This window comes from Triturus cristatus, chromosome 4_2, assembly GCF_964204655.1.
Source record: "Triturus cristatus chromosome 4_2, aTriCri1.1, whole genome shotgun sequence".
NCBI classification, from domain to species: domain Eukaryota; kingdom Metazoa; phylum Chordata; class Amphibia; order Caudata; family Salamandridae; genus Triturus; species Triturus cristatus.
In genome coordinates, this window is record NC_140586.1 from 957,080,231 (window position 1) to 957,107,729 (window position 27,499).

At 39.9% G+C, this 27,499-nt stretch overlaps 1 protein-coding gene across 1 annotated transcript in view; it reads right to left on the reverse strand.

The window, feature by feature from the left end:
• LOC146839104 (uncharacterized) overlaps nt 1-27,499 on the reverse strand; it is a 305,124-nt gene that overhangs the window by 142,354 nt on the left and 135,271 nt on the right. The window contains exons 3-4 of the mRNA XM_085600011.1: nt 19,474-20,192; nt 18,398-19,390 (exon numbers count right to left, since the gene is read on the reverse strand). Coding sequence (XP_085456137.1) covers nt 18,398-19,390; nt 19,474-20,192 — 1,712 coding nt within the window. The remainder of the gene's footprint in view (nt 1-18,397; nt 19,391-19,473; nt 20,193-27,499) is intronic.

A 27,499-nucleotide genomic window follows, 5' to 3' on the forward strand; every position in this document is an offset into this window, starting at 1 on the left:
TGCTTATCCTGTGGAATCATGCATAGTATTCACAACCGAGTGGGGTTTGAGGTTTCAGTCAGTAATGCAAATACATTCAGCATCAATAAGGCTGGTTGCCCTTGCTGGTGTGTAGTCAGTCACCCAGGTTACACATGGTGCTGGTCTCAAAAAGCAGTTTGGACATGTGCTTTTATCAGAATCTGAAAAGTGGATTCATAATGTGTCAGTCTGTAAAAGTACTTATCACTTGCCAAAAAAAAGAGTAGTAAGTGTGCTTTCAAATTGGCAAAGAAATTTCGTTTTCAGACTAATATGAAAACATGACTCTGTGTGCAAATAGGAATTACAGGCAGAGATTTATTGCGTATTGCTCTGGTGATTTTACATTTGCATTAGATGTAAAGGGGGAGCATTTTTTTTATGCAGAAGCAGACTCTAAGCACACACCCAGCTGCTTATCCTGTGGAATCATGCACAGTATTCACAACCGAGTGGGGTTTGAGGTTGCACTTAGTAATGCAAATACATTCAGCATCACTAAGGCTGGTTGCCCTTGCTGGAGTGTAGTCAGTCACCCAGGTTACACATGTTGCTGGTCTGAAAAAGCAGTTTGGACATGTGCTTTTTTAAGAATCTGAAAAGTGGATTTAAAATGTGTCAAACTGTAAAAGTATTTATCACTCGCCAAAAAAAAGAGTAGTAAGTGTGGTTTCAAATTGGCAAAGAAATTACGTTTTCAGACTAATATGAAAACATGACTCTGTGTGCAAATAGGAATTACAGGCAGAGATTTATTGCGTATTGCTCTGGTGATTTTACATTTGCATTAGATGGAAAGGGGGAGGTATTTTTTTGTGCAGAAGCAGACTCTTAGCACACAGCCAGCTGCTTATCCTGTGGAATCATGCACAGTATTCACAACCGAGTGGGGTTTGAGGTTGCAGTCAGTAATGCAAATACATTCAGCATCACTAAAGCTGGTTGCCCTTGCTGGAGTGTACTCAGTCACCCAGGTTACACATGTTGCTGGTCTGAAAAATTTGTTTGGACATGTGCTTTTTTAAGAATCTGAAAAGTGGTTTTAAAATGTGTCAGACTGTAAAAGTATTTATCACTTGCCAAAAAAAAGAGTAGTAAGTGTGGTTTCAAATTGGCAAAGAAATTACGTTTTCAGACTAATATGAAAACATGACTGTGTGCAAAGAGGAATTACAGGCAGAGATCTATTGTGTACTACTCTGGTAATTTTACAGTTGCATTAGTAGGAAAGGGGGAGCTATTTTTTTCTGCAGAAGCAGACTCTTAGCACACACCCAGCTGCTTATCCTGTGGAATTATGCACAGTATTCACAACCGAGTGGGGTTTGAGGTTGCACTTAGTAATGCAAATACAAACATGTAAAATAATATGGACTATGTTTTCACCATAAATTAAGGTGTAGTGGTATAAATGAGGAATACTTTTAGGGTTTGAGGTTGCAGTCAGTAATGCAAATACATTGAGCATCAGTAAGGCTGGTTGCCCTTGCTGGAGTGTAGTCAGTCACCCAGGTTACACATGTTGCTGGTCTCAGAAAGCTGTTTGTTATTGCTCTGGTGATTTTACATTTGCATTAGATGGAAAGGGGGAGGTATTTTTTTATGCAGAAGCAGACTCTTAGCACACAGCCAGCTGCTTATCCTGTGGAATCATGCACAGTATTCACAACCGAGTTGGGTTTGAGGTTGCACTTAGTAATGCAAATACATTCAGCATCACTAAGGCTGGTTGCCCTTGCTGGAGTGTAGTCAGTCACCCAGGTTACACATGTTGCTGGTCTCAGAAAGCTGTTTGGTATTGCTCTGGTGATTTTACATTTGCATTAGATGGAAAGGGGGTGTTATTTTTTTATGCAGAAGCAGACTCTTAGCACACAACCAGCTGCTTATCCTGTGGAATCATGCACAGTATTCACAACCGAGTGGGGTTTGAGGTTTCAGTCAGTAATGCAAATACATTCAGCATCAATAAGGCTGGTTGCCCTTGCTGGAGTGTACTCAGTCACCCAGGTTACACATGTTGCTGGTCTGAAAATGTTGTTTGGACATGTGCTTTTTTAAGAATCTAAAAAGTGGATTCATAATGTGTCAGACTGTAAAAGTACTTATCACTTGCCAAAAAAAAGAGTAGTAAGTGTGCTTTCAAATTGGCAAAGAAATTTCGTTTTATGACTAATATGTAAACATGACTCTGTGTGCAAAGAGGAATTACAGGCAGAGATTTATTGCGTATTGCTCTGGTGATTTTACATTTGCATTAGATGGAAAGGGGGAGGTATTTTTTTGTGCAGAAGCAGACTCTTAGCACACAACAGCTGTTTATCCTGTGGAAACATGCACAGTATTCACAACCGAGTGGGGTTTGAGGTTGCAGTCAGTAATGCAAATACATTCAGCATCACTAAGGCTGGTTGCCCTTGCTGGAGTGTACTCAGTCACCCAGGTTACACATGTTGCTGGTCTGAAAAAGCAGTTTGGACATGTGCTTTTTTAAGAATCTGAAAAGTGGATTTAAAATGTGTCAGACTGTAAAAGTGTTTATCACTTGCCAAAAAAAAGAGTAGTAAGTGTGGTTTCAAATTGGCATAGAAATTTCGTTTTCAGACTAATATGAAAACATGACTCTGTGTGCAAAGAGGAATTACAGGCAGAGATTTATTGCGTACTACTCTGGTAATTTTACAGTTGCATTAGTAGGAAAGGGGGAGCTATTTTTTATGCAGAAGCAGACTCTTAGCACACACCCAGCTGCTTATCCTGTGGAATTATGCACAGTATTTACAACCGAGTGGGGTTTGAGGTTGCACTTAGTAATGCAAATACAAACATGTAAAATAATATGGACTATGTTTTCACCATAAATTAAGGTGTAGTGGTATAAATGAGGAATACTTTTAGGGTTTGAGGTTGCAGTCAGTAATGCAAATACATTGAGCATCAGTAAGGCTGGTTGCCCTTGCTGGAGTGTAGTCAGTCACCCAGGTTACACATGTTGCTGGTCTCAGAAAGCTGTTTGGTATTGCTCTGGTGATTTTACATTTGCATTAGATGGAAAGGGGGAGCTATTTTTTTATGCAGAAGCAGACTCTTAGCACACACCCAGCTGCTTATCCTGTGGAATCATGCACAGTATTCACAACCGAGTTGGGTTTGAGGTTGCACTTAGTAATGCAAATACATTCAGCATCACTAAGGCTGGTTGCCCTTGCTGGAGTGTAGTCAGTCACCCAGGTTACACATGGTGCTGGTCTCAAAAAGCAGTTTGGACATGTGCTTTTATCAGAATCTGAAAAGTGGATTCAAAATGTGTCAGACTGTAAAAGTACTTATCACTTGCCAAAAAAGTAGTAGAAAGTGTGCTTTCCAATTGGCAAAGAAATTTAGTTTTCTGCCTAATTTCAAAGCATGACTCTGTGTGCACACAGGAATTGTTTTTAGATATTTAATTTGTGAAGGTGTTATTGTGGTTTTCACTTCTAGGAAAGGGGTACTTAGTATTTTAAGATTTGAAAAGATCATAAAAAATGTAGTAATATATTTAAATATAAAAAAGGAATTTTTTTTTAGTTTTTTTCAGGTATTGCTGAAGAGCAGTGAACAAAATTTAAGATGCCTACAAAATCCAGACTAAGGAAAAACCACAAAAAAAACTATATTTGAAGACAACTGGAGGACCTAAGTTAGTTGGAGATGCTCATGTTGGGAAAAAGAGAAAGTCTTCTGGTAAGCAGACAAAAGATTTTTTAAAGAACATCTTCAAAAAAAGGAAAAATGTACAAAATGTCTGTACTGGAAAGAATGTTTTCAATAGAAAAGAACAGGAAAAAATTGAGAATTTAGTTAATGCAAATATACCTTCTGCAACAATAAAGATTAACTTAAACAGAAAAACAGCGTTTAAAGAGATACGTAGAAAAATGTTTCAGAGAAGAGTGATGTCCAATTTGATGAAGGATGTGAAGAAATATAAGAAAAAGGCAAAATATTATAAGAGAAAAAAAGAAATTGAAGCCATTGCAGCAAAGGCATTAGAATTAAAAAGGAAACTATTCATTTTAATTTTGAATAGGATGCGTACATTAGATAAAATGGTTAATGTACTGAAATCACAAAGCAAAAGGAAAAGAGTAGTGAAAAGAACAAACTTTTGTAAAGTGTTTTTAGGAGAATGGATGCATAGTTCAAGTAGTGAACCTTTTTTTAATGAAGAGAGTTATTTTCAAAGTAATAGTTTGCTGCATGCAGTTGACACCAGAGGTCGTGCTTATGAAGTGAAAAATGGTTGCATAATGGAGAAGGAGATAATGGTTCCAAGAGATGAGGTACAAGTGATGGCGGATGAGGCTATGGGGAGACGTCCTAAAGCCCCAGTGTACACTTGGAATTGTAGTAGTATTTGCACTGTGCGTCAGGAATCTATTGATAAATTTCGTGAGTTTCTAAGAGAATATAGTAAAAAAAAGTGTAAAACAGAAGATTAAGGTGCTTCAAAGTCTAGATCCATGCAGAGTGAGAGAGAATACTGGTTTGCAGGGTCATTCTCTGGCTTGTCTACCTAGAAAAGTGTGTAATAGTGTTTTTCATCATTTTAGGATGCTGGCTGTTCATCATACTGAAATGAGAAAGTTTGTGAGACGGTTGTATTTTGCTAAAAGTCCAGCGATAAAGTTAGATGAATTGAATAGGGCTCTGTTCCGTGGATCGGTATCAGATGTAGAGAAGGTTATTGATGAAATTCAGTTTTGTTACTTTGGTCCTGAACAAGACAGTGCAGAAAAGGACACAGTAAATGAGGAAGAAGTGGAAGAGAATGTAGAACCCTCTGTAAGTAAAAGATTTAATGATCACATAACAACATTTGCAATAATCTCTAATGAAAGACCAAATATAACTTGTATTTGTTGCCGCAGAACTCATTATAAAAAACAAACTAGGAATGTTGATCTCTACAGAAAGAGTGAAAATGAAGATAATTATAAGTGGAAGGATTTTGCCACATATATATTTCTTGAAAATTGTTTTGAATTGGGTGAAGATCAGCGTATTTGTAAATACTGTTACAACAAGTTAGAGGAAAATAGAATGCCAACCAGAGCTGTACATAATAATTTAGAATTGGATGTTATTCCTGCCGAACTTTCTGAATTAAATACATATGAGTCTATACTTATTCAATGTGTTCATCCGTTCCAGACCATAGTACGTATGGAGCCCAAAACTGGTAAATTACCTCCTTCAGATTTACTGAGAGGTTTAAAAGGTAGAGTGGTGTATTTGCCCTTGGATTTGAAAAAAAATATGGAAACTATTGATGCAGATACTTTGGAAACTGAACCATTAGTTATTCTGGTTAATGGTGTACCTACAAAGAATAAGAAGATTTGGCAGGAGCAGGTAGATGTACGGAAAGTAAAAAGAGCAAATTTGTATTTGAAAAGGAATAACAAATGGTATGAATCAATTTATATAGAAGAAGAAGACGAAGATTTACAAGAAGACACAGAAACACCAACTGGACAAATTGAAAAAGTGGACAAGTCAAAGGAAGAAGAAATTTATGAACATTTTAGCATACATCCTCTTCATTCAAAATAAGTTATGGGAGACAATATTGATCTCTTTCAGATGAAGAAAGCAAAAGGAACTCCCGTGAGTGTATGGGAAGAGAGCTTGGAAGCTCGATGTTTTCCCCAGCTGTTTCCTAAAGGAAAGTGAGTTTCTAAGAGAATATAGTAAAAAAAGTGTAAAACAGAAAATTAAGGTGCTTCAAAGTCTAGATCCATGCAGAGTGAGAGAGAATACTGGTTTGCAGGGTCATTCTCTGGCTTGTCTATCTAGAAAAGTGTGTAATAGTGTTTTTCATCATTTTAGGATGCTGGCTGTTCATCATACTGAAATGAGAAAGTTTGTGAGACGGTTGTATTTTGCTAAAAGTCCAGCGATAAAGTTAGATGAATTGAATAGGGCTCTGTTCCGTGGATCGGTATCAGATGTAGAGAAGGTTATTGATGAAATTCAGTTTTGTTACTTTGGTCCTGAACAAGACAGTGCAGAAAAGGACACAGTAAATGAGGAAGAAGTGGAAGAGAATGTAGAACCCTCTGTAAGTAAAAGATTTAATGATCACATAACAACATTTGCAATAATCTCTAATGAAAGACCAAATATAACTTGTATTTGTTGCCGCAGAACTCATTATAAAAAACAAACTAGGAATGTTGATCTCTACAGAAAGAGTGAAAATGAAGATAATTATAAGTGGAAGGATTTTGCCACATATATATTTCTTGAAAATTGTTTTGAATTGGGTGAAGATCAGCGTATTTGTAAATACTGTTACAACAAGTTAGAGGAAAATAGAATGCCAACCAGAGCTGTACATAATAATTTAGAATTGGATGTTATTCCTGCCGAACTTTCTGAATTAAATACATATGAGTCTATACTTATTCAATGTGTTCATCCGTTCCAGACCATAGTACGTATGGAGCCCAAAACTGGTAAATTACCTCCTTCAGATTTACTGAGAGGTTTAAAAGGTAGAGTGGTGTATTTGCCCTTGGATTTGAAAAAAAATATGGAAACTATTGATGCAGATACTTTGGAAACTGAACCATTAGTTATTCTGGTTAATGGTGTACCTACAAAGAATAAGAAGATTTGGCAGGAGCTGGTAGATGTACGGAAAGTAAAAAGAGCAAATTTGTATTTGAAAAGGAATAACAAATGGTATGAATCAATTTATATAGAAGAAGAAGACGAAGATTTACAAGAAGACACAGAAACACCAACTGGACAAATTGAAAAAGTGGACAAGTCAAAGGAAGAAGAAATTTATGAACATTTTAGCATACATCCTCTTCATTCAAAATAAGTTATGGGAGACAATATTGATCTCTTTCAGATGAAGAAAGCAAAAGGAACTCCCGTGAGTGTATGGGAAGAGAGCTTGAAAGCTCGATGTTTTCCCCAGCTGTTTCCTAAAGGAAAAGGAGGACGATACGATGAACGTCCAGAACAGATTCCAGCTTCTGAGTATCAGACTACAAGACTATATGCAGAAGATCCCAGATTTCGACAAAGTATTCCTTATTTGTTCCATCTTTTATTTGAAAGCGACTTGTCGGCACTATCTTATGCAGTAAATCACATTTTAAAAAGTGGAGTACATTTACAAAATGTGTCTGCTAAGGATTTTATGGAGAAAGTGCAGCACCGAGATGATCATTTGGAAACACAACTGATCAATCTGATGGCTTGTCAGCGTGGGACAAATGAATATTGGTACCGACGCCATGGTGAATTAAAATGCATGTTACGAAATTTAGGAACACCAACATGGTTCCTTACCCTAAGCTGTGCTGAGTACGCTTGGGATGATTTATTGGATTTTCTACGAGAGGCAAATTCAAACATTAAAAACATCGAATACAAGACAGCAGGAGAACTGTGCTCATTGGATCCGGTTAATGTTTGCAGATATTTCAATCATAGATTTGAGGCTATGATGTCCTTCATCTGCAATAAAAAAAATCCACCTCTTGGAGAAGTAGTGGATTTCTTTTGGAGAAAAGAGTACCAGGCAAGAGGTGCTCCTCATATTCATATGCTGTTGTGGGTCAAGGATGCCCCAAAATTTGGAACAGATGCTGATGAAGCAGTGTTATCTTACATTGAAGAATATGCAACATGTGCTATACCAAAAAGCACAGAAGAGAAAAAGTTAAAGGAGCAAGTTTTACATTTCCAAAGTCATCGGTGTGGAAAATACTGTCGACGGAATACAAGAGCAAAGATAAATACTACACTAAATGTCGATTTGGATTTCCTAGACCTGTTCTTTCAAATGGAAGAGTAAACAGTTTTATGTCATCTGTGAGACATACTATCACAAGAAAATCACCTAAGAATACCTACAACCTAAAAAGAAAAGAAGAATCAAAAAATATAAATGACTACAACCCAGTCATTTTATCCATGTGGAATGCTAACATGGATATACAGTATGTAGCTGACAATTCCATTGCTGTTGCTCGATATGTAACGTCTTACATTACTAAATCAGAAAAAACTGAATTGAAAGAAATGTGGGAAGAGATTTCTCACGAGAAGACTGTCAGTAAGAAGCTGTACAGTTTCAGTTTAAAGATGTTATCGCATCGAGAAATTGGATCCTACGAATGTTCAGATAGGTTATCTTCTGCAAGTCTCTACTTGAAATCAAGAAGAATAATTTGGGCAAGTTTAGGCCTTGCAGCAATGAGAAATCGGGTACTGAAATCTGTTGGAGAAATTGAAAATTTGGCCGAGAATGATCCGGAAAGTACAGATATTTTGAAATCAAACATGTTGGACACATATTATCCCAAAAGAAGTCATCATCTGGAGAACATGTGTCTCTATGAAGTGCTGCAGAACTACATTTATTCACGGAAAGCCGCAGAAGACATCAACAATGGAAAATATAAAGTCATTGGTGAGGAAGGATGTTTGGTGAAGCAAACAAAAGGAAGTTTGATAAATCACAGGAAGCTGAGTTGCGACACTACTGACAAAAAGGAATTTTACTACTTGGCTCTTTTACAGCTGTTTAAACCATGGAGAACAGAGGATGAACTACTGGGAGAATTTCAAAGCTATGAAGATTCTTTTAATGCTTGCAAAGACAGCATACAATGCAGTACATTCTCAACTTATCTGCAAATGTTAAATGAAGAAATTGAACAGGAAACTACAATTGCAGCTGAAGTAGCTGGAGACAGTTCTCAAGACAGCCAAAGTTCAGGAACACTCAGTCAAGATCCCCTAGGACAACCAATCGTTGAAAATGAAGCATCAATAGCCATGAATGAAGTGGAAACGGCTATGAATCAAGCTCAAGAAGAATTTATAGACTTACAAAATTTGGAAAGACAACTGAATGAAGAGCAGCAACAAATTTATGAAGAGATCAGAAACAAAATTGATCACGGATTTCTACATAAAAAAAAGAGTGCTCATGCACATCATTTCATCCAATCAGGATGTATGTAAGCGGACAAGCTGGAACTGGAAAAAGTTTCCTAATAAAAGTCATCAGAAGCTACCTACAGCAAAAAACGGATTCTACTTTGTCTTGTGTGGTTACTGCTCCAACTGGGTTAGCAGCATATAACATAAAAGGAATCACCTTACATCGTTTGCTAATGTTACCAGTGGAGCATGAGAACAAAATACAATACAACAAGCTAACTGGAGAAGCATGCTTGGAAGTTTCAAGAGTATTGAAGAAGATGCAAGTTCTCATTATTGATGAGGTGAGCATGGTATCAAACTTAATGCTTGCTTTTGTGCATTTAAGAATGCAGCAAATTCTAAGGACAGACTATGACGTGTTATTTGGTGGAAAACATGTCATAGTTTTTGGGGATCTTCTACAACTTACTCCAGTTAAAGGACAACCAGTGTTTAATACTGTGACACATGAAGACACAAAGAAGTCATTGGGAAGCATCGGTAATGCAAATATCTGGTCCTTCTTTGAGTACAAGGAACTTACTACTAATATGAGGCAAGCAAACGATGAAGAATATGGAAGTATTCTGAATGATATCAGAATTGGACTACTCACAGAAGTTAGCAAAAAAGCATTACAGAGTCGGCTGCTACATAATTTATTTCCAAAGGAAGAAATAGTTGCAGAGAAGATATACAAGAACATTGCAGAAAAGAAAAGTGTCATCTGCTTAATGCCAACTCTACGTGAATGCTCAATATTCAATGAGGAGCTTTTAAAATTGGAAAAGGAAGATATCAGGAAATTGGAAGCAGTGGACAAAATTGAGGATGGAAGAATTACTATCACATTAACAGGCACACTGAAAAATAAATTGGATTCACTAGAGAAGAACATTTCCAAAACAGCTGGATTAGAAAAAAATCTATATGTTTGCATGAACTGTAGAGTATTTTTAAGGAGAAATTTGGATGTTGAAAAAGGTTTAGTTAATGGAGCTATGGGAAGAGTTGTGGGTTTTATTAATTATCAGAAAAAAGATGGAATTGAATGTTTAAAAATAAACGTTGATCAGATAGAAGAAGTTAAAGACATTTGTCGTTGTTCAGTTCGTTTCATGCTTGTGAAAGACTTATATGTACGTAGGAAGCAGTTTCCGTTTTCTCTAGCATATGCTGTAACTATTCACAAGTCTCAAGGATTGACTGTAGATTGTGCTTTTGTGAACATTGGTTCAACTGTGTTCAAAGAAGGTATGGCTTATGTAGCTTTGTCACGAGTGAAAACATTATCTGGTTTATTCATGATAGACTTTGATGACTCAAAAGTTAGTGCTGATACAAATTGTGTAAAGGAGTATAATAGATTAAGAAGAACCTATGCTCCTCATTTAGGTCAGTATCCTGTGTTAGAGAAACGTGTAGTTTCTCGTAAAAGGAGAAATGAGAATATCTGTAATGAAGATGTAGAGAGGAGGAAAAAAAAGAGGAGTGATGTAATTGCAAGCAAAAAGAAAAAGGAAAATGAAGAAGAGGTTGTAGGATGTCATTTTGAAAATAGCTCTGGTGTCAACTGCTACGCTAATGTAGTGCTGAATGTTGTATTTTATCTTGAAAGTGTGCAAGAGCAGATAATAGTAAATCAGAGAAAAAGATTCTGTTCTGAGTTGAGTCTCCTTTTTCAAAAGCTGAGTAATGATAAAACTCAAATAGAAAGTGCTACTGAAATTAGAAAACTTTTAGATGTATGTTCAGGACGAACACAGTTTTCTCAAAATGTACAGCAAGACGCACAGGAATTCTTGATGTTTTTTCTTCAGGTACTGGAAGAAGAAGGGGTTCCCATTGAAAATATGTTTGGTGTCTCTTATAAATGGGAACATAGTTGTGAAAACTGTTACAATACATGTGGCTCTAATGTTGATTCTGAAAGGTTTATTTATTTAACATTGCCAGAAAGTAAAACAGTCACTTTTGCTAAATTAGTTAAAGATGCTAATCATAACATGGAATGCGGTGAGTGTCAATCTGAAATGTTTTCAACGTTAATTTTAAAGGAATACGGACAGTATGTAATTTTAATGATGCAACGATGTAGAGCTGATGGTTCAAAATTGGATACTTTAATAAAGAAGTTTACAGGACAGCAATTATCAATTTCAGGAAAAACTTTTGTAACAGTTGCAATAATTTTCCATGAAGGACCTACTGTTACTTCTGGACATTACACAGTTTATCTTAAATGTGAAAAAGGCTGGACACTGTGTAATGATTCCCAATTGATTTTCAAGCAACGTTTGCCTTTTGATTTAGCAAATTCCTATCTAATCTTCCTGAAACCAAAATTTTAGAGAGACTTGGCAAGATCTGTACAAAACAATTTTTCCATTTTATTGGATTACCATTGGAATTTAAAAAAAAAATGATTTTTCAAATTATCATTTGGCCTAATGGAAAGGTAACCAATTGTAATGTGGACTTTTTAAATTTTTAATGAAACTTTCGAAAACCAAAAATTTAGACAAAATCGGTAACATCTGCACAATTTAAATTTTGGAATGTTATTGGATTGCCATTGGAAATTTATTCAAAAAAGATTTTTAAAATTACTATTTGGCCATGAGGAAAGGTAAACAATTGTATTGTGGACTTATTTAATTATTAATTAATCTTTCGGAAACCAAAATGTTAGAGAGAATCGGTAAGATCTGTACAATTTAAACTTTAGAATTTTATTGGATTACCATTGGAAATTTAATCAAAAAAGAATTTTAAAATTACTATTTGGCCTAAAGGAAATGGAACCAGATGTATTGTGGAGTTATTTGAGATATAATATTTTTGTGATTATACTTCTGAAACAAAATTGTCAGACGGTATTTTAAAGAAATAATTATTGATATTAGATGATATTTTTTTAGAATATTATGCATTTCTATAATGTTATGTTTAAGTAAAAAGAGATTGTGGGCTTTTTTAAAACAATCTTTGAGATTGTTATTTTTTTTTTGCCCGCTGTTAAATGATGAATGCAATTGCTTTCACAATTTATAGTGAAATGCAATATATTCTGAAAACAGCAAAAAAAAGGCAAACATTTTTGGGGGAAAAATATGTAAATACGTGTACTGTGTTATATATTGATTTATTAAATATTAATACTTTTTTCTTTTTTTTCAGATTGTGAAAGAAAATTTTCAAAAAAAACCAACCATTTTTTCAAGTAATTTCAATTACATTTTAATTAAAAATTAAATTGTTGGGTGGGTCAGGTAAGTGAGAAATTAGATGGTCCCTTTCTTCCAGTTTATCTCAAAAAGATTTTTAGTATTTAGTTATTAATTCCTCAAGGATCTTGAGATGTGGTAATTGATTCTTAGTGTTTTTAAAAAAAATATAAAAAAATACGCTTACGGTACGGTACGCGTACGGTAAAAAAAAAAAAAAAAAAAAGTTTTAATGAAAAAATAAAAAAAAAGTTGAGAGGTAAGGTTGGCTCTTAAAAGAGCCGTTGTGTTCATGCAGGGACAGAGGAAAGGAAGTATGGGAACATTAGCTGGTTGGACATATGTGCTGGTCTATTTTGTTGTTAATGAGGGGAAGACTGGTCTCCCTATGAACAATTAGACCATGGCAAAATGAACACCACATAGTAACCCTACCAAACCGAGGGTTCGTTTCCAGAGGAACAGAAAAAGGTGAATCTGCCCCCACAGATGAAGGGCTCTGCGGAGTTTCCGAAGAAGAACTCGGCTGAGCTGCTGTGGATGTGCTTGGTTGACTTACTGAAGGGTTGCCCCTAGTATGTCTAGCATGTGTCCTAGGGTGTACATCGTGAAGGTGTCTCAACATAGTGTGATTCCCGAAGGAATACTTCTTGTTGGGATTACCTCACGAAAGTACACGCTGGCACAGCTTGCAAGTCACCAAGGCAGCATTGACTTTTTTCTCACCCTCTGGAAAACTGAAATACACCCATATGAAAGAGCTCTTCTGTTTCCTCTTTCTCTGCCTGATGGTGGTGCTGCTAGCCTCACTCTCAGTAGAAGAGTGCTGGTCTGCCATCGTATCACAAAGACAAGTCAGCTCCTTCTCCTAAGGGATCACAAGCAGAAATGAGGGGAATGGGTGTGGTGTAGGAGAGTTCTAGAACTGAAAGTAGTTTCAACCAATCAAAAGTTGTGTTTCATGATCACATGACCCACCGTGCGCGTACGTTACGCTTACGGTGCGCTTACGGTGCGCTTACGGTAAAAGTACACATGCGCGTAAAAAAGACACGCGCTCGCGCGCATGCGCAAAACAGTCACTCCACAACAGTTCCGCGTAACGTGCGCGTGTAGCGTACACGCCTACGCGCCCCACGCGCAGTACGCACGGCTACGCAAATTGCGTAACTATACGCAAACAGAGTAGATAAATTACGAACATTGCGTAAACCATACGCTTACCGTACGCTTACCGTACGCGCACTAAAAAAAATATATATATATATATATTTTCTATGTTATACTAATATATCTTACCTGTTTGGTAAAAAAAAAAAGAGAAAAATTGATATATTGCAGATTTTTTAAAAAAAAAAACATAGTATTTTAAGAGAATAAAAAGATTTTAAAAAAACTTGTTTTTTTTAAAAAAAAACACATTTAATATAAGAATTTATAATAAAAAAATCATACAAAATCAATAAAAAAACTATGGGAATCACATATGTTATAGGTAAGAATTAGCATTTAAAAAACCATACAAATTCACTGAAAAAACCATGGGTTTCACACACGTTATAGTTAGAAATTAGCATTTAAAAAACCTTGCAAATTTACTGAAAAAACCATAGGTTTCACACACGTTATAGTTAGGAATTAGCATTTAAAAAACCTTGCAAATTCACTGAAAAAACCATAGGTTTCACACACGTTATAGTTAGGAATTAGCATTTAAAAAACCTTGCAAATTCAGTGAAAAAACCATAGGTTTCACACACGTTATAGTTAGCTGGACATTTCATTTGTAAAAAACCAATGAAATTTCCCCGTTATAGTTAGTTAAGCTAACTATAACTCGCGCGCCCGCAATGCACTGCTGATGACGTCACATATTACATCACTCATGACATGGTCAGTGACATCACTCATGACATCACTGATGACATCTCAAATGACATCACTGATGACATCATCCTTGTGACAGAGTGGTAGACCTCCTCTCACCCTAATATAACCTTTGATACAAACATTCAAAAATAGAGACTGAAATTTTCAAAAAAATGGACATACCAATACCAATTACAACAGCCTCTTTAATAATTCTAAGATCCACATAAACATCCACTCATTCACCAACAGTCCTGTACAGTCACTCATACGTGTACTCACACATCATATGTACTCATACACCTATACATCCTGTAACACAATGCCACTCATCCATAGAGTTACTCACACACATAGTCACTCATGCTAATAAAGAATCAAACATACATTTACTTGCATATACAGTTATACACACACCACCACACTTACTTCTACAGAAACTTACACATACTTAGTCTTTTAAACAATCACTTATAGAAACACATACTTATTCATACAGGAACTCTTTCAATCTCTCACTCTCACATATACTCACTTATATACACCAATAGTCACATATACTAGTTTAAAACATATGTAGTTACTCATAAAGACACTATTGAGATAGCCATTCACTCACTAACACACCCATACACACACTCATCCACCCATACAGTCCTGCACACATGCTGTCTTCAACACATACAAACAGTGAGTCACTCATTCATGCATCTATGCACTACGTAATACCCCCCACCGAACCATGCAGACACTCAGACACTCATACTGAGACTCAAAAAACCAAATAATAACCTATATAAACACCCATGTAGCTACTCACCGACCCATGCAGACACTTATACACAAAGTGAGAGACTGATACAGGTATTTACACATTTAAACATTACTCACTTAGCCATGTATTCAAAAAGATACACTTAATCAGTCAGTAATACAATCAATTTTTCAAAAACAAATCATCCATTTAGACACTTATATACTCATGTATTCTTCCATCGACCTTGAGATATACATATATTAAACATATTTAATTTTCAGAAAAACACACATTCACTGGATGATGTCATCAGTGATGTCATTTGAGATGTCATCAGTGATGTCATGAGTGATGTCACTGACCATGTCATGAGTGATGTAATATGTGACGTCATCAGCAGTGCATTGCGGGCGCGCGAGTTATAGTTAGCTTAACTAACTATAACAGGGAAATTTCATTGGTTTTTTACGAGTGAAATGTCCAGCTAAATGTAAATGTAAATGTAAATGTCAAGGTACTTATAGAGCGCACTGTCACCAGACGGCCACCTTGCAGTGTCGCCTTTGCGGTTTCCTGGCGCTGATACTCATACCGCTGTGGAACCCCTCCTGGCTTTCCCTGTGAAGTGTCCACTCCTGGGCACCCCCAGGGTGAAGCCAGGCATCCTTAGCGCTGTTGGGGCCGGTGTGGAGGCTAAGCAAGCTATTGCCCAGAGTTGCAGCGTGGGGCCCATGATTAGAATAGGCACCGAGGCGAGAATAGACAGGTCCGAGGAAATTGAGCCCAAGCCCCGCCGAGGCGGGAATCGAACCCTGGTCCCTGGCCAGAACTCTGCTTCAGGGTCTGCCACTCTAACCATTGAGCCACACTCCTCCAGCTAACTATAACGTGTGTGAAACCTATGGTTTTTTCAGTGAATTTGCAAGGTTTTTTAAATGCTAATTCCTAACTATAACGTGTGTGAAACCTATGGTTTTTTCAGTGAATTTGCAAGGTTTTTTAAATGCTAATTCCTAACTATAACGTGTGTGAAACCTATGGTTTTTTCAGTGAATATATATATATATATATATATATATGAATGAAAAAACGCCACTGCCAGTGCTTCACTCGAACACAGAGACGAAAAGCGGACCCAAAGGTTTAGTGCCAATCAAAAGTGCTTTATTGGTTGCCCAGCCTGTCCGCCATAACGCGTTTCGACCCCCACTCGGGTCTTGATCACATGACACATTGCTGACGGTGCGAGTGGTATTTAAAGTGGTAAACAGGAAATGAATTTCAGGTGTCATTGCAGCCTGTTTGACATAGAAGAAATACTACAGCATGTCGATTTCTATACACAGTACAATCAAACATCATATAAATATAATGAATAAATACGTACAAAAATATATATATCTTTAAAACCTGAATATATCTAAAAGCAGATTTCCATATATTACTGTGTACTGGTTACTAGGAATATTTACACTAATGCCAAAAAATCCTTATTTACGACATTTGCTTTGGGTGTCAAATACACCCTCTAAGTTGATCGTATTGCTATCATTGAATTCCAGGTCAATATATAGCTGCCATTCCCCTCTGTGACCGGCTATCCTTATCCATTCAATAAATTACATGAATAGATTACCCTGGTACCGCCCAAGTGGGCCGTTATTGTTATAGCCAATGTCTCCTATGTTACAACCACAATTTAAATAACCCACTCAAAGAGTTTGTGCAAAATAGTGCAAAAATAGTGCAAAAAGGATAATATCCTTCTTAAAAAAGATATAAGTTTAAAAGCCAGTTACTTTCGTTCTTTACTAAAAAACAGTTAAAAGAAGATGTATGGGATCTAAATTCATAAATAATATTACCAACTCCCGGTAATAAGTATTAATTTTCATTATCTCAAATTTCATATCCCTTATCTATAAACTGTTAATAATTTGAAGTTGTCACTCCCCACAATCTAGTCATGAAAGATAACTCTTATTTAAGTAATTTACTGGTCCTACAGGCAGGTAAAAAAATCCTCACTGGCATTTAATCCGGCCGGATTTTTTGTATTGAGCTCTAAGATGTAACGTGTTTCCAGGAGGCGTAATTTGCCCTCTCGGTTACCCCCACGCTTCATTGGTGGAACCATGTCAATAACATAGTAATGAAGAAACTTGGGGTTACACTCGTGTACTTGCTCAAAATGCCTAGCGACAGGATAAGCCTGATCCTTTCCCGTAATTGCTCTGATGTGCTGGAGTATCCTTTTGTGGACCGGTAACCTAGTGCTACCCACATATTTCAGTCCACAAGGACACTCCAGCACATACACAGCATATTCTGATTTGCATGTGGTTCTTTTCTTTATCTGGGTGGGTTCAGACTTGAAAGGGCTAGTGAAATGGGTTTTATTATGTCCATACTTACAGGCTTTGCAAGTGGAACACTTTTTAAAACCCTTAATTTGTGCCATCCAGGTAGTCGGAGTGATCAGTTCAGGACAGTTGCTAACCAACTTATTACTCATTGACACTGATCTCCTAAAAGTCAGAACTGTTTTTTTGGCTACTAATTCGCCAATGACGGGGTCCCCCTGTACCAAGTTCCAATTGCGGGAATAGATTCTCCTTAATTCCTGATGTTGTCGACTAAAAGTTAGAATGATCCTGGATTGTACACTCGAAGTGTCCTCACTAGCACTAACTTGTTTCTGTTTGGGGACCAAAGCATCACATCTAGTTATAGCTCTTGTTTTCCTGATTGCGCTATCAATAATTTTGCCTGAGTAACCCCTTTCTAAGAAACGTAGTTTACTCGCATTTTGGGCACGGATGCAGTCCGTGTCGGAGCTGCAAATCCTCCGTATACGCAGCATCTCGCCATACGGGATGCTACGTATTAAATGCTGGGGATGATGGCTAGAGGCATGAAGAATCGTGTTGCCCGCAGTGGGCTTTCTAAAATGCTTGGTGACCAACTTACTGTCCTGTACATAGAGCTCCACATCAAGAAAAAATGCAGAATTCTCACTTATGGCTGATGTGAATTGTAAATTCAGATAATTCATATTCAATTTATCCACAAACGCCTCTGCACTCTGTATAGATCCTTTCCAAATAAAAAACAGATCATCAATAAATCTCAGGTATAGTACAACATGATTAACCACAATTTCCTTGAGCTCGCCCATCAGAACCTGCTCCTCCCACAGTCCCATGTGTAAGCATGAGTAACTGGGGGAGAAGCAGGCCCCCATGGCCACGCCCCGGATCTGTTGATAAACCTGGTTATTGAAAAGGAAAAAATTCTGTTCAAGACATGCAGTTATCATATGTAGCAGCATTTTGTTATGGGATACACAGCTCATAGGTCTCAAGTTTAAAAAATGCTCCACTGCCTTCAGGCCATCACAATGTCTTATTGACGTATACAGGGAGGTTACATCAAGAGTCATAAATAACATGTCCGCCTCCCATGGTATATGTTCAACTTTGCGCAAAAAATCAGATGTGTCTTGTACATACGAGTTGAGCCCCCTCACCCACTCTTGAAGAAAAAAATCCACATATTTGGAAGTGTTTTCTAAGGCGCTATTGATAGCCGAAATAATTGGCCTGCCTGGTGGTTTAGCAATGTTCTTATGCACCTTGGGGATCAGGTAGAATGTCGGGATAACAGGATGTTCCTTCTTCAGAAAACGATATTCCTCGTTAGTCAACAGGCCCCCACTTCTCCAGGCCAAGAGTTTGCGGTAGTGTTCTTCCCACGCCGCTTTAACAGAATGGATGTTACTCTTTTTATAGCAAGCCATGTCGGACAATTGTAGTTCAGCTTCCTCCATGTAAAGCTGCCGTGGCCATAAAACTACGTTGCCACCTTTGTCCGCTTGCCGCACAATTATATCGGTGTTTTTCTCGAATTTCTTCATGAGTTGATGGTAACACAGATTCTGTTTATTTATACTGTGGTGGACTTTGTTGGTAGCACTGTATAGTTTCTTCAAGTCTTGTGCAACAAGTTCATGGTAGACATCCAAATTGTCACGAAGCATGATTGGTTGAAAGGTGGATTTAGGCTTAAATGGTGTTTCAAATGCTCTGTTCGTGTTATGCTGTGAAAAGCCCCTGATGTTCGCTGCCCCTCCCTGATCGTTCTGCAGATCCCATGCTGTTTGAAAAAGATCCACATCACCAGCTGTTAATAACGGTGGACTTTCCAGAATTTCTGATGTTTGCAAATTATTTTTCCTATTGGGATGTAGGATATGAAATTTGCTTAGTTTCAGTTTCCGTACAAATCTGAATGTGTCCATTCTTATGTCAGCATAATTAAAATTACAAGGGGGGCAGTATGATAAGCCTAATCCCAGGACTGTCATCTCCGCTGATGTTAAGGGCATGGTAGTGAGGTTAATTACTGATTTGGAACTTATGTTTGCTTTTGATCCCTGCTCTGGAATCTGTTCCATCTCCCCCTCGTTGTCCTTTTGCCCACATTTCTGTTTCCTTTTGCGGCATTTTCGTCTCTGGTTTCGCTTATAATTGAGCTTTTGTTTGTTGCTCCAGGTAACACTCGTGGCCTCAGAGTGTCGCGTCTGTCTTGGCACAGGCAGTCTACCTCCTGTGCTAGGGATAGCTTCGTAAACCCCAATTGCTGTGTTCTAGTGCTTTCCCCTTCTGGGTCACTTTCTGCAGCTGAGCTCAATTCCGAAGTTGATGTCGACAAGGCTGCTGCTTCACTCAACTTCCCTTGTGGCGGTTTATTGGCTCGTGCTTTTACTGCATCGTATTTACGAGCGTAGGTGAAGATTTGGCCATTAACATAATCAATCCGATCCCTTTCAAATTTAAATGTTTTTCTCCTTTTTATAACCTCTTCATCTTTCTTAAGACGTATCAACATGTCGTCCCTCAGTTTTTTCATCTGTTCTGTACTCTCCATTTTGCTGATTTCCCCCTCTAAGAGCTCTATTTGTATTTGCAGTTTAGCACGATCACTCTCCGCATACTTAATTAAGATCTTCATAAGCCTGCTGGATGACTCGAGGTTGGACTCTGCCCACTCAGCGAGCATATCGGGGTCCGGACTTTCATAACTCGGCGCCAATGTTATGCGCAGCCCTCTCGGCACCCTTCCAACCTCCAGGTAGCGGGATAGCGATCTATGCTCCCACCACTTAGATTGCTCAGAGCGCATAAGTTTTTCCAGTTTTTTAAATAGTTCCCGAACATTGGGGCTTCCAGACATGGTTGCGGGATGTGTGACAACTTGTGGCTCCCCAGCCGGGGAGTCAAGAAACATCGAACTGGCAGCTTCCTCCCGATTTCGCAATGCGTCTGCGGACATAATGGCTGTGGTTGTGGCTTAATCCTTAATACAAAGCCTGATTGAAAAAATACGGAGGCGCTATTACGACTAATGTCCTTAACGCTCACCGCGCACTCTCCCCACTAACAACTCTGCTCAAGTCCTACCTTCGTTGACTTCTTGATGCTCGTCTCCGGTCCACTGACACGGAATGCACCGACTTCAATACCGAAGATAGGTAGATACGCAGCAGTTAGGGGCTCCTGCAGCTTCCACCTCGCCGGAGTTTCCAATTCAGTTCCGGATCACCGGCCCTGGTTGCTTCCTGCTGCCTGGCCCTTGAAGGGGAGGGGTTCCGCTCGTACCGCTGAAGCTGCTCGGTACTCCAAATGAATGAAAAAACGCCACTGCCAGTGCTTCACTCGAACACAGAGACGAAAAGCGGACCCAAAGGTTTAGTGCCAATCAAAAGTGCTTTATTGGTTGCCCAGCCTGTCCGCCATAACGCGTTTCGACCCCCACTCGGGTCTTGATCACATGACACATTGCTGACGGTGCGAGTGGTATTTAAAGTGGTAAACAGGAAATGAATTTCAGATGTCATTGCAGCCTGTTTGACATAGAAGAAATACTACAGCATGTCGATTTCTATACACAGTACAATCAAACATCATATAAATATAATGAATAAATACGTACAAAAATATATATATCTTTAAAACCTGAATATATCTAAAAGCAGATTTCCATATATTACTGTGTACTGGTTACTAGGAATATTTACACTAATGCCAAAAAATCCTTATTTACGACATTTGCTCTGGGTGTCAAATACACCCTCTAAGTTGATCGTATTGCTATCATTGAATTCCAGGTCAATATATAGCTGCCATTCCCCTCTGTGACCGGCTATCCTTATCCATTCAATAAATTACATGAATAGATTACCCTGGTACCGCCCAAGTGGGCCGTTATTGTTATAGCCAATGTCTCCTATGTTACAACCACAATTTAAATAACCCACTCAAAGAGTTTGTGCAAAATAGTGCAAAAAGGATAATATCCTTCTTAAAAAAGATATAAGTTTAAAAGCCAGTTACTTTCGTTCTTTACTAAAAAACAGTTAAAAGAAGATGTATGGGATCTAAATTCATAAATAATATTACCAACTCCCGGTAATAAGTATTAATTTTCATTATCTCAAATTTCATATCCCTTATCTATAAACTGTTAATAATTTGAAGTTGTCACTCCCCACAATCTAGTCATGAAAGATAACCCTTATTTAAGTAATTTACTGGTCCTACAGGCAGGTAAAAAAATCCTCACTGGCATTTAATCCGGCCGGATTTTTTGTATTGAGCTCTAAGATGTAACGTGTTTCCAGGAGGCGTAATTTGCCCTCTCGGTTACCCCCACGCTTCATTGGTGGAACCATGTCAATAACATAGTAATGAAGAAACTTGGGGTTACACTCGTGTACTTGCTCAAAATGCCTAGCGACAGGATAAGCCTGATCCTTTCCCGTAATTGCTCTGATGTGCTGGAGTATCCTTTTGTGGACCGGTAACCTAGTGCTACCCACATATTTCAGTCCACAAGGACACTCCAGCACATACACAGCATATTCTGATTTGCATGTGGTTCTTTTCTTTATCTGGGTGGGTTCAGACTTGAAAGGGCTAGTGAAATGGGTTTTATTCTGTCCATACTTGCAGGCTTTGCAAGTGGAACACTTTTTAAAACCCTTAATTTGTGCCATCCAGGTAGTCGGAGTGATCAGTTCAGGACAGTTGCTAACCAACTTATTACTCATTGACACTGATCTCCTAAAAGTCAGAACTGGTTTTTTGGCTACTAATTCGCCAATGACGGGGTCCCCCTGTACCAAGTTCCAATTGCGGGAATAGATTCTCCTTAATTCCTGATGTTGTCGACTAAAAGTTAGAATGATCCTGGATTGTACACTCGAAGTCACCGAGGCGAGAATAGACAGGTCCGAGGAAATTGAGCCCAAGCCCCGCCGAGGCGGGAATCAAACCCTGGTCCCTGGCCAGAACTCTGCTTCAGGGTCTGCCACTCTAACCATTGAGCCACACTCCTCCAGCTAACTATAACGTGTGTGAAACCTATGGTTTTTTCAGTGAATTTGCAAGGTTTTTTAAATGCTAATTCCTAACTATAACGTGTGTGAAACCTATGGTTTTTTCAGTGAATTTGCAAGGTTTTTTAAATGCTAATTCCTAACTATAACGTGTGTGAAACCTATGGTTTTTTCAGTGAATATATATATATATATATATATATATATATATATATATATATATATATATATATATATATATATATATATATATTATTATTCTCTGTGAAAATTTGGTATGAGAACTAATAAGTTGCATTTTTAGATGCTTCTTTCAATGGAAAGATTGAATGCTGGTAGGTGGGTCTTGTGAGGAGGATGTAGTTCGGAGGAGGATGAGTACAGGAGAAAGAGCAGATGGCAGAGCATTTCTTACCAGTCATGGTTGACAGTCGTTTGACCACAGAGTCTATGTGGAGCTTCTGAGGAAGGACAGAGGACGATGACGAGTGCAGAACGGAGCACTGAGCTCCCTGCACTGGTCGTGGCCACTCCGTGGAGTAGTTATGGTGTAGTCATGGTGGGGTGTCAGCAGCAATGTTCCTTACCCTCTCGGCTTTCCCCCTATTTTGGATTTTTGGGTCCCAGTTGGAGGGCTCAGATTATCGGTCTACTTCTCAAACCCCTGGTGCCCGAAAGACCACCCCCCCCCCCCGAGACTGGAGGTGGAGTGTTTAGCCCCCCGGAGAGAAGTCAGCTATTCCCAAGCAGCCCCAGCAGGCCCAGGGGGAAGCCTGAGGCCAGAGGTCAGTGGAATCCCATGAGAGACCATGGAGGCCATAGAAGCTTCTTGAGGCTTGGTTTGTGGCTTGGAGCAACTAGTGTGGAATGGAGGTCAGGCAAACATTTAAATTTGATCCAGTAGCTTCTGCAGTCCCCTCTATTCTTTATATTCCTTGCCTGCTTCCCGTTCTTTGCGCTCGTTGGCTTGCCTTTTCTGGACCCTTTGCTTATTGGCCATTGCCCTTTGGGGCTGCCTACTGGGATTCTAGTGAGACCAAGAAACATTTGAGGCCTATAGGGGAGGCTCACTTGTTACTCGGTACTTTGGGGCTATCAGAGACTCCCCAGAGGTTCCTAGAGACTAAGGGGGCCCTCGAAAAGGGTAGTGATTTGCCCCTTTTGAATTCTTCAAGTTTACCTAGAGTTGGTTCTTTGTTTCACTCTTCACTCACTCTCTACTAAGGAATGTGCCTGATCTTTCTTCGTCACTGCCCCACTTTTCATTGTCCTCCATGACGAACCCTCTTTCCGAAGGTCCCTCCGCAGCCGGTTGAGGAGTCGTGCAGTGTGGTTGGAGGGGACATCTGGAAGTGGGGAAGGCAGAAGATCTTCTGAGAGCGGTGGATGTAGGTTTAGATGTTGGTGATGGGGGAGGGCACTGGATGCAGATTTCACATTGCCAGATATCAATATTGAATCTAAGGATATTAGCAGATCAGAATTGGTACCCTGCTCTCACGATCCGCTGACCACTCCTTCTAATCCGAAAGAAAATAAGATTGGACTTTTCAGTAGGACGCGAGTGCTAATGCTTCCATGATTTCCAAAACATTAGTGACGTCTGATCTTATTTTATATGCATCTTGTAATTTATCAGGAGACTATGTCCAGGATTTAGGGTTCTCACAATGTTTGGAAACAATTTTGTTCTCTATTTTATTCCACTTGAAAAAATCCTCAAAGAACTCAGAACACATTTTGGATTCCCTCACGGCAATTATTAAATGTTTGGTTAATAAAGGAAAAGAGAGGGCGAAAACTTTGAACTCACAAATAGAACCTCAAAAGATGGGCACTACTGACTCCCCCATTGTGCAGATTTCTAGTGTGATGAATCATCATGTATGATCCCCCGAAGGGATTTTGGGAGTCGAGTAGGCCAGTCTAGTGCAGAGAAAGGAAAGAGAATAGTACTAATAACAGAGACAGGCAGACCTACTCCCTAGAAAATCTATTTGACTCCCCTTCTAGTGAACCATCTGTGCCAAAGTCTGCATCCTCAAATATAGGGCATAAGGGCGCTTCATTTCCAATTTTCGAGAGCAAAGAGTCCATAAACGTTTCGAAGGTCAGTCTTCCGGAAGTCCCTCTGGAAAAACTTGCCCAAAAAGTTGGTAAAAACAGGAAGAAAAACTAATGGAGAAAACAAATAAAAGGCCCAGAAAAGCACATTTTGCTCCTATGCAGGCGTCCGCAGTGAAGAAAGAAAAAGTTGAAACTGCATCAGACTCTGTCGGTTCATGGCTTGATGGCGCCTCACAGGCTGATCAGGTCAATATCAACAAGATGGCGCCTCACAGGCTGATCAGGTCAATATCAACAAGATGGCGCCTCACAGGCTGATCAGGTCAATATCAACAAGATGGCGCCTCACAGGCTGATGAGGTCAATATCAACAAGATGGCGCCTCACAGGCTGATCAGGTCAATATCAACAAGATGGCGCCTCACAGGCAGATCCGGTCAATATCAACAAGATGGCGCCTCACAGGCTGATCTGGTCAATATCAACAAGATGGCGCCTCACAGGCTGATCAGGTCAATGTCAACAAGATGGGGCCTCACAGGCTGATCAGGTCAATATCAACAATGGCGCCTCACAGGCTGATCAGGTCAATATCAACAAGATGGCGCCTCACAGGCTGATCAGGTCAATATCAACAATGGCGCCTCACAGGCTGATCAGGTCAATATTAACAAGATGGCGCCTCACAGGCTGATCAGGTCAATATCAACAATGGCGCCTCACAGGCTGATCAGGTCAAAATCAACAATGGTGCCTCACAGGCTGATCTGGTCAATATCAACAAGATGGAGCCTCACAGGCTGATCTGGTCAATAACAACAAGATGGCGCCTCACCGGCTGATTTGGTCAATATCAACAAGATGGCGCCTCACAGGCTGATCTGGTCACTATCAACAAGATGGCGCCTTACAGGCTGATCAGGTCAATATCAACAATGGCGCCTCACAGGCAGATCAGGTCAATACCAACAAGATGGCGCCTCACAGGCTGATCAGGTCAATATCAACAATGGCGCCTCACAGGCTGATCAGGTCAATATCAACAATGGCGCCTCACAGGCTGATCTGGTCAATATCAAAAAGATGGAGCCTCACAGGCTGATCTGGTCAATATCAACAAGATGGCGCCTCACAGGCTGATCTGGTCAATATCAACAAGATGGCGCCTCACAGGCTGATCTGGTCACTATCAACAAGATGGCGCCTTACAGGCTGATCAGGTCAATATCAACAAGATGGCGCCTCACAGGCTGATCAGGTCAATATCAACAATGGCGCCTCACAGGCAGATCAGGTCAATATCAACAAGATGGCGCCTCACAGGCTGATCAGGTCAATATCAACAATGGCGCCTCACAGGCTGATCAGGTCAATATCAACAAGATGGCGCCTCACAGGCTGATCAGGTCAATATCAACAATGGCGCCTCACAGGCTGATCAGGTCAATATCAACAATGGCGCCTCACAGGCTGATCAGGTCAATATCAACAATGGCGCCTCACAGGCTGATCAGGTCAATATCAACAATGGCGCCTCACAGGCTGATCAGGTCAATATCAACAAGATGGCGCCTCACAGGCTGATCAGGTCAATATCAATAATGGCGCCCAAGATGGCGCAACAATCTGTGGTGTCTCTAACGGACCCGTCAATGCATTATCAAAGGCTTTCTCTTCCCATATGAGCGGATCTGGAGGCCCTGAGGATGAGTCGAAGCAATGATATTCACTGTCTGCAAATTTTAAATTCCCGCTCACGGTTTAGGTCGAGAGTAATGTTCAGTTCTAAGGCGGTGGCGAATTTGATGATGTCAAACGGTCATTATTTCCTTAGTAGAGGCATTGATGTCATTCCATTCCAGTCTGGGGCTCATAAAAAATATAATTGGTCTCAAAATAAGGTGACAAGGAATGCCATTTTAATGCTAGGCTCTTGTGGCTGAGAAAGAGGTGATGTGGGAGGAGGTAATAAATATGGTAGAGTCGACTGGAGGGGGGGGGCAGATGTGTCTAGTTTAAATACTGAAGTTCACCAGATTAATGGGGAGGTTGAGGAAGAGGCTGGAAAGTGGAACTGCTTCCGCATGTACTAAACAGTAATCATTCTTTAGGAAACAGGACTTATCTGTGCAGTTAATGATGGTTTAAAAGTGGTTTCTTGGAAATAAACTAACATTTTTGTCCTGTTTGGAACTGATATTATTTGTATCCCGGAAACCTTGAAAACTACATATTTTATATTCACAACTATTATGCACTTAGCTGTCATGCTGGCCACTCCAGGAGAGGGCATGCTAGGGGCAGAATAGCCATTCTTTAAAGTAATACATGTAAGTTGATGGTGGAAACAGGCTCTCATCCACCTGATATCCGAGCCCTTCAACCTCATTTCACCTCCCCAACAGAGCCCTCAGTTGGTGAGCCTCTGGGGGCCTGCCCTTCACTGGAGAGCGGTTCGCAGGGCTCTGAGGAGGAGAATGGGGACGGCGCCTCCTGTGTGCTGGGCGGCCCGGCTCGATATCTCCCCAGTGTGACTGCGAGGACTTTGTGTTGCTGCCATCAGGCCTGCTGGACCAGCGGTGAGGAATTCTAGGGCTTGACCAAGAGCCAGAGAGGTGATGGTGCCTCTGGGGCGCCTCACCCGGGGCGCACTGTTGGCGCCTGGCCCACGTCTGAGGAGAGGCCTGGACTGTGTCCGCCGTGGTGTGCCGTGTGCTTTGCCCACTGGCCTGGGAGGCTAGCTCAGTGTCGAGTGGAGGATTGAGTAGGGCGGTGCTGTGCCACCCCGCTCATGCAGTTGCCAAGCACCACTTGTACCAGAGCCACCAGCAGGAGAGCACCAATGTGCCACCACCCCCCTACCCCCCTGGACTGGTTGAGACTGTTCACACAGTCCCCTTCCACCTGTACTGCTTGTGGCCTGTGACCCTAAGAGGACTGGAGCTGGGGAGTGTGGGGACCCTGCAGCTGCAGAGACCATGCACATAGGGTAGGGAGCAGCCTGGAAACTATCGAGAGGCCCCTGGTATAGGAACTCTGCGGCCAAAGAGACCCTGTACACAGGGCAGGGTGCATGCTGGAAACTATCGAGGGGCCCTTGACATTGGGGCCCTGCTGCTTCAGAGACCATGCACATAGGGCAGGGTGCACGCTGGAAACTATCAA